The sequence below is a fragment of the Staurois parvus genome, unplaced genomic scaffold (genome assembly GCF_062004578.1).
Source record: "Staurois parvus isolate SC_StPar_1 unplaced genomic scaffold, SC_StPar_1.0 ptg000283l, whole genome shotgun sequence".
Taxonomy (NCBI): domain Eukaryota; kingdom Metazoa; phylum Chordata; class Amphibia; order Anura; family Ranidae; genus Staurois; species Staurois parvus.
Genome location: NW_028318079.1, coordinates 7,076,131 through 7,092,017, shown reverse-complemented (window position 1 = coordinate 7,092,017; position 15,887 = coordinate 7,076,131). Strand labels below are relative to the sequence as shown.

General features: G+C 42.7%; 1 protein-coding gene across 1 annotated transcript in view; it reads left to right on the top strand.

Moving 5' to 3' along the window:
- Positions 1-15,887, top strand: part of IL17RC (interleukin 17 receptor C) — a 124,598-nt gene that overhangs the window by 92,812 nt on the left and 15,899 nt on the right. Inside the window, exons 13-17 of the mRNA XM_089682064.1 lie at positions 8,458-8,506; positions 10,844-10,926; positions 11,411-11,479; positions 12,397-12,445; positions 14,169-14,264. Of these exons, the coding sequence (XP_089538190.1) occupies positions 8,458-8,506; positions 10,844-10,926; positions 11,411-11,479; positions 12,397-12,445; positions 14,169-14,264 (346 nt within the window). The remainder of the gene's footprint in view (positions 1-8,457; positions 8,507-10,843; positions 10,927-11,410; positions 11,480-12,396; positions 12,446-14,168; positions 14,265-15,887) is intronic.

Here is a 15,887-nt window from a genome sequence, read left to right as displayed (position 1 = left end):
CAATTCTACCAGTGTGGGCAACACTAGTTATCTAGCGGTACCTGTGTCACTTCAGCTGCCGGGGAGAACGGTGGTGACCACAGCAATTGTGGATTCTGGGGCATGTAGTTGCTTCATAGATTTGGACTTTGCAGTTCAGCAACGAATCCCCCTACAAGCAAAGGAGGTGGGATTGAATATTTTCCTGGCAGATGGATCCCGTATTAAGTCAGGGGTGGTGGACCATGAAACCCCACCTATCCGTACCACTATATCGACCCATCATGAAGAAATCCTTCGGTTAGACGCCATAGCATCCCCATTATTTCCAATTATTTTGGGACTCCCGTGGTTACGAGCCCATAATCCCCAGGTGGACTGGAAGACGGGTTCTATCCAGTTCCTCTCCACATACTGCCAGCAGCATTGCCTCCCTAAGACCTCCCCGATTCCGGAGACCTTGTTGTGTCTAGAAACAGATGTGGAACTGGCGCAAGTCATTCCTTCGGCCTACCATAATTTTTTGGATGTGTTTAGCAAGCGGGGGGCGGACACTCTCCCCCCGCACCGAGGTTATGACTGCCCAATTGATCTCCTCCCAGGGTCGGAGATTCCATTTGGGCGGATATTCCCCTTATCCGAGCGGGAGTTAGGGGTACTGAGAGAATATATCGATGAAAACCTCCATAAGGGGTTTATTAGACCCTCCACGTCGCCAGCTGGGGCGGGCATTTTCTTTGTGGAAAAAAAGGACAAGTCCCTCCGGCCCTGCGTAGATTACCGGGACTTGAATAAAGTCACGGTGAAGAACCGTTACCCGCTACCACTAGTCCCCGAACTTTTTCAGAGGTTGAAGTCAGCATCTGTCTTCACTAAACTAGACTTGAGAGGTGCCTATAATTTAGTCCGTATCAGAGAGGGGGACGAGTGGAAGACAGCATTCCGTACCAGATTCGGACACTATGAATATTTGGTTATGCCCTTCGGCCTATGCAACGCTCCAGCCACCTTCCAGCATTTCATAAACGATGTGTTCAGGGACTATCTGGATGTCTTCGTCATTGTGTACCTAGACGATATCCTTATCTTTTCCCCAACCTTGGAGGACCATAGGGGTCATGTGAAGCGCGTGTTAGAACGGCTCCGCCAACACAGCTTGTATGCCAAGGCAGACAAGTGCTGTTTTGAACAGAGTAGTATTTCATTTCTGGGCCTAACCATCTCGCCCACGGGAATAGCCATGGATCCCCAAAAGGTTTCGGCCATCTTAGACTGGCCAGCCCCCACCGATAAGAAAGCGGTCCAACGCTTTATTGGCTTCGCGAACTTTTATAGGAAGTTCATTAAGAACTTTTCGGGCCTAGTATCCCCTATCACCCAGCTGACCAGGCAGGGGGTCCGCTTCCAGTGGACGCCTGAGGCACAGAGGGCATTCAAAGCTTTAAAAGAGTTGTTTACGGCAGCTCCTATTTTGAGCCACCCTGATTTGTCCTTGCCATATATCTTGGAGGTAGACGCATCCGAGAATGCGGTCGGGGCGATCCTGTCCCAGAGGAAGGGCATCAAAGAGCTTGTGCACCCGGTGGCTTTCTTCTCCAGGAAACTAACTCCTGCTGAAAGGAATTACGATATCGGGGATCGGGAACTCTTGGCGATCAAGGTGGCACTAGAGGAATGGAGATACCTGTTAGAGGGGGCGGTACACCCGATATTGATTTTCATGGATCACAAGAACCTAGAGTATTTGAGAACAGCTAAACGTCTGAGGCCACGTCAGGCCAGGTGGGCACTGTTCTTTTCACGGTTCTTTTTCCATATAACTTATAGGCCAGGGTCTAAGAATACGAAACCTGATGCGCTCTCCCGCATGTTTGGGGACCCCGAAGAGAGTCCCAAGCCAGACACTATCCTGACCCCAGGGAATTTCCTAGCCCTCCAATCAGAGCTTCATTCTCAATTGCAGACCGCATCCGTAGGTATGCAAGGCCCACCCGGTGTCCCCTTACTAAATAGGGAGGGACTCCTCTGGAAGGAGGATCAGATTGTGGTCCCTGAGGAAGCCCGTACATTGGTATTGGGATACTGCCATGATCACCCACTGGCCGGGCACTTTGGGGTACGTAAGACCTTGGAGCTGTTGCAGCGTACCTTCTGGTGGCCTAATATGGCCAGAGAGTGCGAAACTTACGTAAAAACCTGTCCCGTTTGTCAGAGGAACAAGCCTACTAGGAATAAGGCTTGGGGTCTCTTGCGTCCATTACCGATACCCGACAGACCATGGACAATGATTTCCATTGACTTTATTGTGGAACTTCCACCCTCTCAGGACCACACAGCAATCTTCGTGATTGTAGACCGCCTGTCCAAGATGGCCCATTTTGTACCTCTAAAGGACACACCTACGGCCCTTGAGACAGTACGTGTGTTTATTAAGGAAGTGGTAAGACTCCACGGAATTCCCAGGGATATTGTATCTGACAGAGGGGTTCAGTTTACATCCAGGTTCTGGAAAGCTTTATGTGATACCCTGGGAATTAAGCTGTCATTCTCCTCTGCTTACCACCCACAGACCAATGGCCAGACGGAGTGTACAAACCAGACCCTAGAACAGTACCTCAGGTGCTATACCACCTTCCTCCAAGATGACTGGTTTACTATCCTGCCGCTTGCGGAATTCGCATATAACAATGCGAGTCACTCGGCTACTGGACAGTCCCCGTTTTTCGCAAACTACGGGTTCCACCCTGTATTCCTGCCAGATCTGATCCCGGAGGTCGCAGTCCCGGCCACGCAGGATATGTTGAACTTTTTGTCAACCAATAGTAAGGTATTGCAGGAAGCAATGGCAAAGGCCCAGGGTGACAATAAGAGGGCATTTGATAAGAAGAGAAGGGGGGAATTGAGTTTGCAGCCAGAGGACCAGGTTTGGTTGTCCACCGCAAATTTGAAAATGCCCTGCCCTTCGAAGAAACTGGCTCCCAAATTCTTGGGGCCCTTTCGTGTAAAACGTAAGATCAACGAGGTGGCATACGAGCTTGCACTGCCCGAGTCTATGAAGGTTCATCCGGTCTTCCACGTGTCCCTGTTGAAACCAGCAACTCCAGATCCCTTCCCGGATCGAAGGTCTAAACCACCGGAGGCAGTAAACGTGGATGGGGAGGAGGAGTTTGAAGTTGAAGCTATCTTAGATTGTAGGAAGAGGGGAGGCCGAACTCAGTTTCTGGTTAAATGGAAAGGATATGGGGCGGAGGAAAATTCATGGGAGCCAGCCCAAAATGTGCACGCCCCAAGACTTGTGCGGGAATTTTTTCAGAACCAGCCGTTCGGTAGGGCTCGGTTGGGCATCCGGAGGTTGCCCGTAGGGGGGGGGCAATGTCAGGGATCCCGGGTCCTCGGCGGTGCGCGCATGCGCAGACGGCCGATCTGTCCCGGCCGACGATCGCGGCGGCGGCCGCGCATGCGCAGTAGCGATCGCGGCCGCACCAATGGGAGAGCAGGGCGCTCTATTTAAAGCTGCCCTGTGCATCTCCAGGTTGCCGCAAGGTCTTGTTCCTGATTCTGTAAGTACGCTTCCTAGTTGCCAAACTCTGCCTGTTCTGACCTATGCTGACCCTCTCCTGCTCTGACCCCGGCTCGTCCCTGACCATCCTCCTGCCTGACCCTCTGTACCGCGCTGCCCGCTACCTGCTGATCCTGGCTTGTGACCCCGACCATTCTCCGCTTACTTCCCCTGTACCACGCTGCCCACACGATACCGACCCGGCTAGTCTGACCTCACTCGCTCCTAGCTGTCACCCATCCATCCCGCTCGGATCGGGATCTGGCATCCGTCCATCCCGCTCGGATCGGAGTCTGCCATCCCATCCATCCGCTCGGATCGGACCTGTCGTCCCCTTCGCAGCAGGCTCATCCCGGGCACATACCCCCAGCGGGACCCCTCTACCACCGCCGGGGGTGCCCAGGGGCGCGACCTGGTTCCAGTCTTGCACCAAGTCCATCCCCACCATCAGGGGCCCTGGTGAAAAGGCAGACTGGGGCTTAGACTCCGCGTCCTGGGAAACCCCGTGCTGTGGACCACTAGAGATCCCGTTGGGGCGGAGCCTGACAGTTTCCTTATACCTTTTTTATTAAAGAGATAAATGAAAAAAACGTATTGCACCATTATGTTCTCTTTTTTGTCCCTGAGTGTACTGCATGCTCCTATGGAGGTATGAGAAAGAGTGGAGAAGTTCATCATAAGAGCTTGGGCTGCAAAGTTGTTTGGCTGTGATTATTATTATCTGGAAGTATCTGAAACATCACCATATCTATTTGGACATCGGGTTCATTGCTCCCAGAGCACAAGCGCTGTTGCTGGTTTATAATCTGACCAGCCATTAGCTCTGGTGAGTTCATTTAATCTCCTTTGGTGGTGGATTTCTCACAATTGTTTCAAGTCACTGAAGATATATATATTTTTTTGAACACTAATTTATGTTTGGACACTATAATTTATTTAAAACACTAATGTTTTTTGGATGATGATATACACTTTTGTATAAGTTTGTTATTAGCGCATACCTTTTAATTTGGATTATTGTTGCCAAAATTTATTTTGGGTGCTGCTGACACTTTGGTGTTTTTTGTAAGTGGCGCTTTTTTCTTTTTTAATTTGGTATCAGGCTGGTCCAAACCTGGAAGTTAGCAGTCATTGCTGGGCCAATGAACTGCAGGCTTGAGAGTTCCGGCCTCGCAGCTGATATACACAAAGGGATGTCCTCCCACTGATACAAGATACTATTCCTCCCACTGACACCAACAATGGGGCAATATTCCTTTCACTGAAACCAATGATAGGGCACTATTACTTCCACTGACACCAACCCTGGGGAAATATGCTTTCTCTTGACACCAATGATGGGACACTATTCCTCCCACAGACACTAACAAAGGGATAATTATTCCATCCACTGACGCCAATGATGGGGAAATATTCCTTCCATTGACACCAACAAATGGAGCATTATTCCTTCCACTGATACTAATAATGGGAAAATATTCCCATATTTGTGTGACATCATTGGCCATGTGACTATATCAGGTTAGTCATTTACCTCATTGGCCCTGCGATGACAGCTAATATCCAGGAATGGACCATACCTGGTTCAGATAGAACTAGGCTTATCCATAGTAATAACATGTTAGATCAATTAGGGAATTTTGCTGTATTCCATGAGGAGCTGGTGTAATTCCTGATACTTTACACAAGGATAAGAATCTTTATTTTAAGCCAGGTGACTACAATTGTCAAACCTCATTGGATTCTAGTTATTAGGATTCTTAGAGCTTGTGTCGATGTTTTCCCAGCGGGATGCTTCTCTCCCCATACAGGTCTATGGGAGCACCTAGGAATGGGCCTCCAAGAATATTTTTGTCTTGTCCCTTCATTGCATAAATAGAAGCATTGACATCACTGTTTCAGATGATATCTAGTGATGAGCTTGGCTTTGAGCTGGTCCAAACTTGGAAGTTAGCAGTCATTGATGGGCCAAGGGACGGGGATGCTTGTGACCTTATTGGCTGAATATGACTCATACAAGTCTGTATGAAGCAGATCAGAAGGAGATCAACTGTAATCCAAATGCACCTGTCAATGAATTGTGATTTATCTCAGCATCAATGATGTCAAAAGCAAGATCATTGACATAGCTCAAAGCTGATGGACACAGCACCTTATACTGTTGTTTTATCTTTATTAATTGAGCTGATTGCGTGTATATTGTATAAGACAGTAAACTAAATTCAAAAAGCTAAAACACCAGGAAAAATGTCCTTATTTTCATCAAAGTGGTGGCTATTTTCAGCTAAGCCCATTGAGATTTGAAAAATTACAGTCACATGGCTAAAAATAAAGATCCTTGCTCTTTTGTAATGCTTCATGAATTGAGTCTACTGTGTGTAATGATTGGCCTTCAGTCTTCACCATCTTACACCTATTACTCAACATTGCAAGTAAGGTTTTTGCTGCTCACACCTGCACTAATCAGGATAGATTAAGCAGACTGCTTGACATTCAAGCTGTTCTTGATGAACATGTTAGTCTGTCTACCCAAATACTTTGACGTCTTCCTGACTTTTGTCTGACTGTTCATGCCTTAGACTACTTCTGTGTTTGTTTATACTTGGCTTGTCTACCCTTATTTTGATCATCAGTCTATTTCTCTGCTGTTGTCAGTCTGCACTCTGTATACCTCTCTAGAACTTGGATCTGTTTGTCTGAACCTGTTCTGACCATCAGCCTGCAACTGTCTACTGTTTACTCTATCTGTCTGGGGATTTACATGACCCCAGCATCTGTCCTGCATACTAGATGGCTGTCATCCATGTAACAAAGGGGATTCACCTAACTCTGTGATGTTGTGTAACTTACAGTACATTAGGCATTTGGTATATTGTATATGGCATTGTGTATATTAGCTGGTCATTATTATTATTATTATTATACAGGATTTATATAGTGCCAACGTTTACAATATAAAGAAAGACAATACAGCAACAATACAGTTCAATACAAGAGGGTTAGGAGGGCCCTGCTCCTCGGAGCTTACAATCTAAGAGGGAGAGGTTGGTGGTACAAAAGGTAATAACTGTGGGGGATGGACTGGTAGGAGGAATAGAAGATTCCATTATTAGCTGAGGGCAGGATAGGCTTCACTGAAGAGAGAGGTTTTCCGAGATTGCCTAAAAGTGGGCAAAGTAGGCAATAGTCAGATAAATTGGGGCAGAGAATTCCAGAGGATGGTGGAGGCTCTGGAGAAGTCCTGGAGACAAGCATGGGAGGAGGAGACAAAGGAACTAGAGAGCAGGAGGTTGTGGGAGGAGCGGAGAGGACGGTTTGGGTGAATTTCGAGACAAGATTGGTGATGTAATTGGGGGCAGAGTTATAAATGGCTTTATATGTTATTGTTAATGTTTTGAATTTTATTCGTTGGGCAATGGGAAGCCAGTGGAGAGATTGGCAGAGAGGGGTGGCACATACAGAATGGTTAGTATGGTGGAGGAGTCAGGCAGCAGCATTCATGATAGACTGAAGAGGGGATAGCCTGCGATGAGGTCGGCCAATGAGGAGGGAGTTACAATGGTCAAGGTGAGAGATAACATGGAGTGAATAAGTTGCTTAGTAGTTTCCGAGGTTAAGAACGGGTGTATCTTGGAGATGTTGTGGAGGTGAAGTCTACAAAATTTGGACAGTGATTGGATTTGGGGCTGAAAGGACAGATGGGAGTCCAGGATTACACCTAGTACCCTGGCATGAGGGGAGGGACTGATGGTTGTATTATTGATCTTGATGGAGAAGTCAGGGGAGGGGGAATAGTATGAGCTCAGTTTTGGAAAGATTGAGTTTGAGGAAGTGGAGTGACATCCATGCCGATATGTCGCTTAGTAGGTTAGTAATGCGAGAGGAGACTGAAGGGGTGAGGTGATTATTAGTAAGGAAATGTTTAGCACAGTAGTTCACTGCTTAGTTGGTGGCTACAATTTTGGGGCCCAGAAATATTAGTGACAGTAATATTAGTAGTGTCACATCCAGCTGGACTTGTTCCATAATATTGAAGATAATTCTCCACTAATCCAAATGGCTTGCTCAGTTCTAATGAGTGTTGAGAACATACCCCAGAATTTATACCCATGTAGCTAATTAGTTTGAATTGAGAAAGCCACTTGGATGAGAGGAGGTGTGTCTTCGTCAACACTGCAGACCAAATCCAGTTCAATAGGACTAACTACTACTAGTTATACCATCATCTATCTTAAATGACATTGCTCTTCCTCCTAGATTGTAAGCTCTAAGGAGTAGGGCCCTCTGTTTCCTCTTGTACCAAATTGTATTGTAACCATAGTGTCTACCAGGGGCGGACTGACAACTCATGGGGCCCTGGGCAATAGGGGATCATGGGGCCCCTGTGTCCTTGCCCAAACTCAAAAAAAGCCTATGAAAAAGGTAGCAGGGGCATCTCATGGGGCCCCCTACTGACCCCGGGCCCTCGGGCAGTGCCCAAGTTTCCAAATGGTCAGTCCTCCCCTGGTGTCTACCTTAATTTTGTAAAGCGCTGCGCAAACTGTTGGCACTATATAAATCCTGTGTAATAATACAATAATAATAATTCTTCGCACACTGAAAAAATCTGTGTACATACTGTATATTTAAGAAGTCTAGCTATGGCCAACTAAAGGTTTTACACATTATATCACTGATCTGCTAAGATGTTATACCTGTCTCAACCCAATGCATGGCTATAAAGAATATCCTGTATATAGTTCTATACTTTGACAAAAATATGAGAGAAAAAAAACTAAAAAACAAAAAAAAGGGGCAGATGTTTTATTTTGTTATAAAATGTCTAATAAAAACAAAAAAATGGGCAGATTTGGATCAAATGATCTCTTTCTATCACCAATTTTTTATATTTTAATCTCTCCATACTTATTACTTCACAGGTGTCAGTTAAAGGAAAAGTCTTGCACACAAAATGCCTAAATGCCACCGGTGAGTTGTTTCACAGCCAGCGGTCCCTAATATTGAGTCTGCCAGATGATTATACTAGTTTTCCTTATGTTTTTTTAACTTGTTGGGAAGGTCAGGTTTCAGTATGCTGCCTTAGGTTGTTTTTGCTTTGCTTCCCAAGCATTGTCTTGAAAGTCCATTGTTCTTGTATAGTAAAAAATGTCCAATAAAATAGGTGATCAGAACATGAAAAAAAGGGCAACTTTTTGTATTACAAAATGTTTGTGGTCCCAGACTGGCTGTCCCTGTCCTTGTGAGCTGGAGTCTTATACTGGCCATAGACAAGGAATGGCTCACTGGCAAAAAATCATCATCTGAATGTTTGGAGAAGTTCATAAACAATAAGACTGTGATTGTCTGAGTATGCATTATTATGTTATAAAATGGAGACGAGAGGGGAGCCACTGCTGTAGCATCCCTTGTGCTGACCTGTATCAATGGTACTTAAACTTCCAGCACCCACAAGAGCTCTTTTTCCCAAGATCTATTGGTTGAATTTGGAGTTGCATAAGACTAGAGATGGTCAAGCAATCTGATTTTGGCTGGTGTGAAGGGCGGGCTGGACTTGATGCTCCAACAACATCATTTTGCAGGTGGAGCCTAAACACCGGACCAGGAGGGAACTGTGATCATGTGAAAGTCTAACATTAAAGCAGTCTTCTGTCTCAGGGATGAGCAGACACTGAAATTAGTATAAAGCCGACTCACCTTTCAAGATTTGTCCAATTTTTCTATTCCCAGTGTAATATAAGTATTGCATTTGGGGTGGGGGGCCATGCTGCACCACTCGGCCAGCATACCTCCCTTACCCTGCTCCCAGTAACAGAATGAAACCCCGTCTGACACTCATAGGTGACCTGTGTTAACTCAACTTCTTCCATACTTTCTGGTTAGGGTGAGGTCTTCTCTATTGTTGGTCTGCTCCCAGTTGCTATGGGAGATGGACCGCTGGGGAGAGAGCCCAACTGGCACCCCCTCGCTACCACAGGATACCTCACCTTCCCCCGGTACCACGCCTTGACTGGTTGCTTGTAACTCTGTAACTTAACTTGATTGCCCTTAGTAACAACCTTGTTCTTCATTAAAGTGCAGCTTACTCGTAGTACCGTGTACTTCATGCCCTTCTAGTGCCTAAACAGACCCAGGTTCTTTGTATATGCCAACCTTATTATGCACCCCTTTGAGAATGATTTCAGACCAGGCTTACATAAAAAGTCTTTATTGATCTTCTTAATGCAAACGTGATACAGGATAAAACAGTTCCTAAAAATACCCAAACTAACTTCTAATAGGCCCAGATATACCTTAAGAAAGGTGATTCTTTATATTGGAGTTCAGGAGTGGTAATAGAATCCATCACAGGTGATAGAGGACATGGCTGGTGGCATCGCGGGATACTCAGCATTAAAAGGCATCTACTGGATAAAGAGTCAGCAGCAGCACAGAATGGGAACCCTTCTTTCCCGGGGACTCCTGGGCCTCAGCCTTTCCCCATTTTATTTCACAAATGGGCCACCTGAAACCCAAAAAGCCCCCAAACCAGTAACCAAGGCCGGTATCTAACTAACTTAGCAGTTTTCAACCTGCTTACAGGTGTCTTTGGGTAGCTTTATTCATCATGTCTTGACCTGCACAACAGAGCACACCATGATGAATATATGAAGTGGTACCATGCAAAGTCACCTACCATACTAAAAAAGTATGATAGGGGCCCAGTTCCTTGCCATTGGTTCTGCAGCCCAGGAACCAATCAGACAAACAATGTTTCTGATAATTGTCAATATAATAAGCAATGAGCCATGCATGGATGACTTGGTTACTGGAGTTAGGGACTTAATCTTAATTTCTGCAAATTTTATGGATAGACAGACAAATACACAATTGGCTTTTGATTAAAAACGTTTCAGTGTTTTATATGTACAGTATACGGATAAATCAAATAAATAAAATATTTGTTAGAGCAGCTTTTCTTGACCTTTCTACCCCAGAGGAACCCTTGAAATAATTTTTAGGTCTTGAGGAGCACCTTCTAAAACCAATGAATTAGGGATCAGTCGGAAAAATACCCTCTTACAGTGATGGTCAGAATGCCACCTATACAGACATCTAAAATGGTCATTGGTGTCACGCCACTCTCTGCAAAGTGGTGTTGGCCCCAAAATTATGCAGGCATCATCAAAAGGGTGTGAAATCAGCCACAGCTCAAGGAACCCATAGCATCCTCAGGAGGAACTTGGTTTGAAAATGGCTGTGTTTGCTAATAGACTACTGTAGATAAAATGGTTTCCATTGTGACCTCTTCTCTGTCTTCCCTCTCAGTGAAACGCGAGTTTCAGAATGCAGCTTTCCTATGCATCATGAAAAACGGAAGATGCAAAACACTGTTCAACACAACACACCAGGTACTGCAAGAATACCAGTTCTCTGGGGGAGGGTGTTCTGAGATCCTTGGGGGCGGTTCTGGGGAGGAGCTTTTCCTTCTCAGAATAACATATTGGCAATGATAGGCTGAAAATAAGCCTGAATAAAAAGAAACCAGCTGTTTTTTTCCATACCTTGTGCATTTTCTACCTGCTAAATGTCTGCTGCACATTCACCATTGCCTCTCCTTTATTTCAAGAGGTTTTCCTGTTTTAGACTCAAAATAAAAAATGCCTCCATATGCCCTCACCTCTGCTGATTAGTGGAATCTTCCAAATTAAAGCCTTGGCCATTCGACCCTTTACATTAAAGACCATATTTATTGTATTTTTATTGTATTTCTGTTTCTTTGGAATGAAAGAAAATAGCAAAAAATTAAATATGTAAATTATAAAAAGACTGAAGTAATGTAAAACTATATATTTGTATAATGTGAAAATCTTGTATGTTTTTGTCTTTGTGCAGCTAAAAATAGACCTGGCATTTCTAGAAGAGAAGTTGGTGGGAGCCGCGGTGTTTGATCATTGTGTAAAGGTGAGTTGCTGTAAGTTATAGCAACCAAACAGATGCATTACTTTCTGCCCTGCCTGAATCTGTTTGGCTGCTACAATATACGTGGACAAAGTATCTGCACACTCTTCTAAATGATTGAGTTGAGGTGTTTCCAGTGAAAGTTATTGTCACTGCTACAGCATACGAAGACATGTTAGACAATTGCGTGCGCGCAGTCTTCTAGTAACATGTTGGGATAGAAGACCGTTTTCAGTTCCACCAAAACTGTATCCCTGTGCACAAAGTCAGATCCATAAAGACTTGATGGGTTTGATGTGAAGGAAAGGCCTTACTAGAGCCTTGTCTTCAACCCTACTGGTCTACTTTGGTATAAATTAAAATGCCACTTGAAAGCCAGATCTTCTTCTCCAACATGAGTTCCAGAGTTCAAAAATGCTCTTTTGGAGGTTTGTGGAAAGCCTTCCAAGAAAATTGGAGTCTGTTAAAGCTGCCTTGGGGGAGAGGTGGGGAGTGGGAATCCTATAGTAATGCTTATGATTTTGGAATAGGATGTTCACACATCTTATACAGATGGGATTACAGGGGTCCACAAACATTTGGCTATAAAGGGTATAATAAAAGGGAATAATAAAAAGATACCTGTTTTTCAATGTTCTCATTTTCCTGTTGAGCGTTATACCCATACCCATGTATTGTTTTCTGCCGGATGCCAGATTTCCTGCATCCTTCTTGATGGTACCTGTATGTAATTTAAACGACCATAACCGATCTCTGCCTGTTGATCTCATACTCTGTCCCGATCTCATGTTACCCTTGTTGCATTTTTTTTTGTATTACTGCATTGAAATTGTAACTTTGGCTTGAAGCCTTCCAATAAAATATCTGAACAAGGGAATACTGAAAAGATTTGTACCAAATGTGTTTTTTTTTCTTTTCAGGTCTTATCTCATCAAAAACAAGACATCTATGCCTGCTCTGTTGATAAATGTAGGTGCATTCATAAAACAATACAATACATAAATCGTGTGCTAAAGGTCACTGACACCACTATACTATGGTAATAAACATTGCTTTCTGCAGCTTTTAAAAAAAAAAAACCAAAATGTCCAACTTTTCAATATGCCTGGAGTTTTTCATCAAAGAATAATAGCAGAAATAGCCATTTGACAAATTTTGTTGATTTTTTTGGACACTCGTGTACTCTTTAATTGAATTTCTCCAATTGTTTCATTGCCTCTGGCTCTCGACTCCTCATTGTCATTAAAGTCCTCTTAACAGCTTGCCAAAATAACCAACACCTTTAATAAATACTTATACAGCCTGTGCCAAACTTCTGTCAATGACTTATATTCAAAAAGAAAAATGTTCAGGGTAGGAGCATGCAGTTTCAAAGTTTCTCCAAATCCAAAAACAAAAATATAAAAATGTATAGCTTACCAGTCTTTGCATGTGGTGGCTGTATTAATTTTCTTTTTTTTCAGGCATTTTCACCCTTTATTTTCACCTAATGGTCCTGCCAGTAACACACTTCCTGTTACTGTGAGGGTGACAACGCTCACTGCCTGTACTGTATCTATGGTGTAGCAGCCTTGTTACCCTAGGTTGCTCATCTGATTTGGACTAGACTTGCACATTGTTTTTTTTTTTTTTTTTTAATTTTCATTATTTGGCAATTCGGGTGTATCTGAATTTCTGAATCACAATAGTAACAAATTTCAATGAATGCAAGATAAATTATAACAAAAAATTTTTCAAATTCAAAATGTAAACATAGTGCAATAAATACAGTAAGGTGTAAAAGTGAAAAAAGATGATGATACCTACTTAGGCTGCTTTAGATAATAGAAAAGAATAGAATAAAATAGAACAGAAAATAAATGCATAGAATGGAATTGAATAGAATAAAGTAGAATAGAAATAGATAAAACATAATAGAACAGAAAACTAAGAGGGGAATAGAAAATAAAAGAATAGAATAGAAAATAATAGAAGAGAATAGAGTAAAATAGAATATAAAACAAAAATAGAACAGAATAGAATGAATATATCCATCTTCTGAATTTCAAATCCATTTAAAAATAACATATATATTCAAACTTTGAATTGAGTTGAAAATAACAAATATATGAAACGAATCTGAATATATGAAGAACACATCATTCTAACTAACGAATATGTGTGAATGAAATTATTAACTAACAAATCCAAAATGAAACAAAACAAATATTTGTGCACAACTCTAATTTGGACTACAAACACCTTCCGCTCTCTTCATCTCCAGAGGGAGCAGATGTTGTGTAGTTTACAGAAGATAGCCTGGAAAGCTGATAGCATTGTTTGAGATCAGTTTGATGCACAGAAAGTCCATTGACAGGTATTTTTCCTGTACTTGCAGAAAATGTACTTAGCCTGAAAAAGAGAAAATGAATACAGCCACCACATCCAAGGATTGGTAGGCTACAATTGATAAGATACTTGTTTTTCAGTTTAGGCTTGAAACCTTATAAACATGCACATTTGTCTGAAGGTACGGTTGTATGGCTGTGGAATAGTAATCCATTGGTAAGCGCTCTTGTCTGTAGCTAAAGGTTCCAAAACAGGAGCCTGACTGAAATCTTCCATTATTTTACTGTGAAATAATTTTTTGGGATAAATCATTGGCTCGGAGTACACAGAAATGTCTTAAGGATTCTTCTATTTCTCTTCGTAGTCATGAGGTCCAGGTGGACTTGGTCCCGGGTGTTGTGTCTACTCGTAGTCGCCTTCGTCTTATTGATTATATTGCTGAGGATTGATGATCTGAAAAGTAAGTTTCTTAGTTGCTTAGAGAAGCTGTGTGGGGATTGGACATACATCAAATGATAACATGTTCCATAACTTATAGATTTAAGCAGCAATACCCACACCACACAGAGCGGCTACTATCTCCTGATCTCTCCATGGTATCGATGGTGAAATAATTAGTAATAAAAGAAAAATAGGTGCAGCGCTAAAATCAAAAAATACAAGTAATTCTCTATAGGATAAATGTATGAATATCAGTGGTTAAACAGATATGCCACAATGATGAATATTGCGTTTAGTCAATGAGAAGTGCTGAGAGCACACATAAAGTCCTCGTCCCAAAGTGATGGTAGTAAAAAGGTGAAGAGAATCCTGGAAAAACAGATAGAGTGCGCACTCACCAGAGGTGCGTTAAGTTAACGCATGTAGGGAAAAAAAACTGCTGCAAGATCTCTCCAGCATCAGAGCTCTGGTCAGATCGCACTGCGTCCTATCCTCTGTCTCACTGCGAAGAGCAGTAGCCAAGTTGCATCCAAACGTGTGGGCGTCAGGGAACTCCTTGGTCCAGAGAGGCACTGTGGGAGATGGTGCTCTCAAAGAGAGCCCAATGAAGGACGCCACATAGTGTAATGCTGTTTGACTTAAGTTTAATAGTCAAAAAGGGGTGAAACAAACAAAATTACTGACCATAGGTAGTTGGCCACATATAGTGGCTAGATGTCCATAAGCTGTAGCCCCCCTGACGCGTTTCGTGCGATGTACGTCCTCAGAGGGTCAGGGCTTACAGCAGGACATCCTTCCTCATCTATTTATACAGAGAAATGGCAATCGCGCTAGTCGCGGCGGCCATTTTGCCGGCGTCTCGCGCATGCGCAGTTAATCGGCGCCATTTTGCCGTAGATCGTTACAGGGAATACACTTATCCTCCTAGTGGTCTATTGTACAGACTGTATCCCAGGCAGGCGCCATGATATAGGTGGGGAAAGGAAACAAATTCTATGTCAGACAGCAACTGAACTGCTGACGAAACTGGCAAAGAAAAACATAAATACTGATACTAAAAGGAGCATTATGCTTATCCAGTAACATTAATAACATACCAGGGAAAGCATATCCACATGGGACTGGATAATTTAATGCAATATATTCAAATACTATATGTATATGCATATAAATGCTAGTTACAGAATTTATATAGTATAAAGTTGAGGAGAATTGCTCCATTATTTTGCTATTACTTTGGCTCAGCAAAGAATAAATGAAAATTAAAATAAAATATTAATTAAAAAATCATAATGATAAAGAGTTATAAGTATTAACGGTTATAAAATAGTGGTGCGATAGCCATTTCTACTGCAATAAATAGATGAATATCAATGCATTTAAAATTTGATAAATTTTATTAGATATATATTTTAAAATAGGTCAGTACGGTATAATATATTTCATATGGTCAGAAAAAACACATAAAATCCAATAATAATGCATAAAAATGGTATAATAATGCATAAAAATGGTACATGAAAATGAATATGTTATAAAATATGTTATAAAAATACCTGAAAAAACTACTGAACTAGAATAGAATAGAATGGAATTCTCAATGACAATTAGTGTTAATGTTGATAAAAGAGAGGTATTGTCA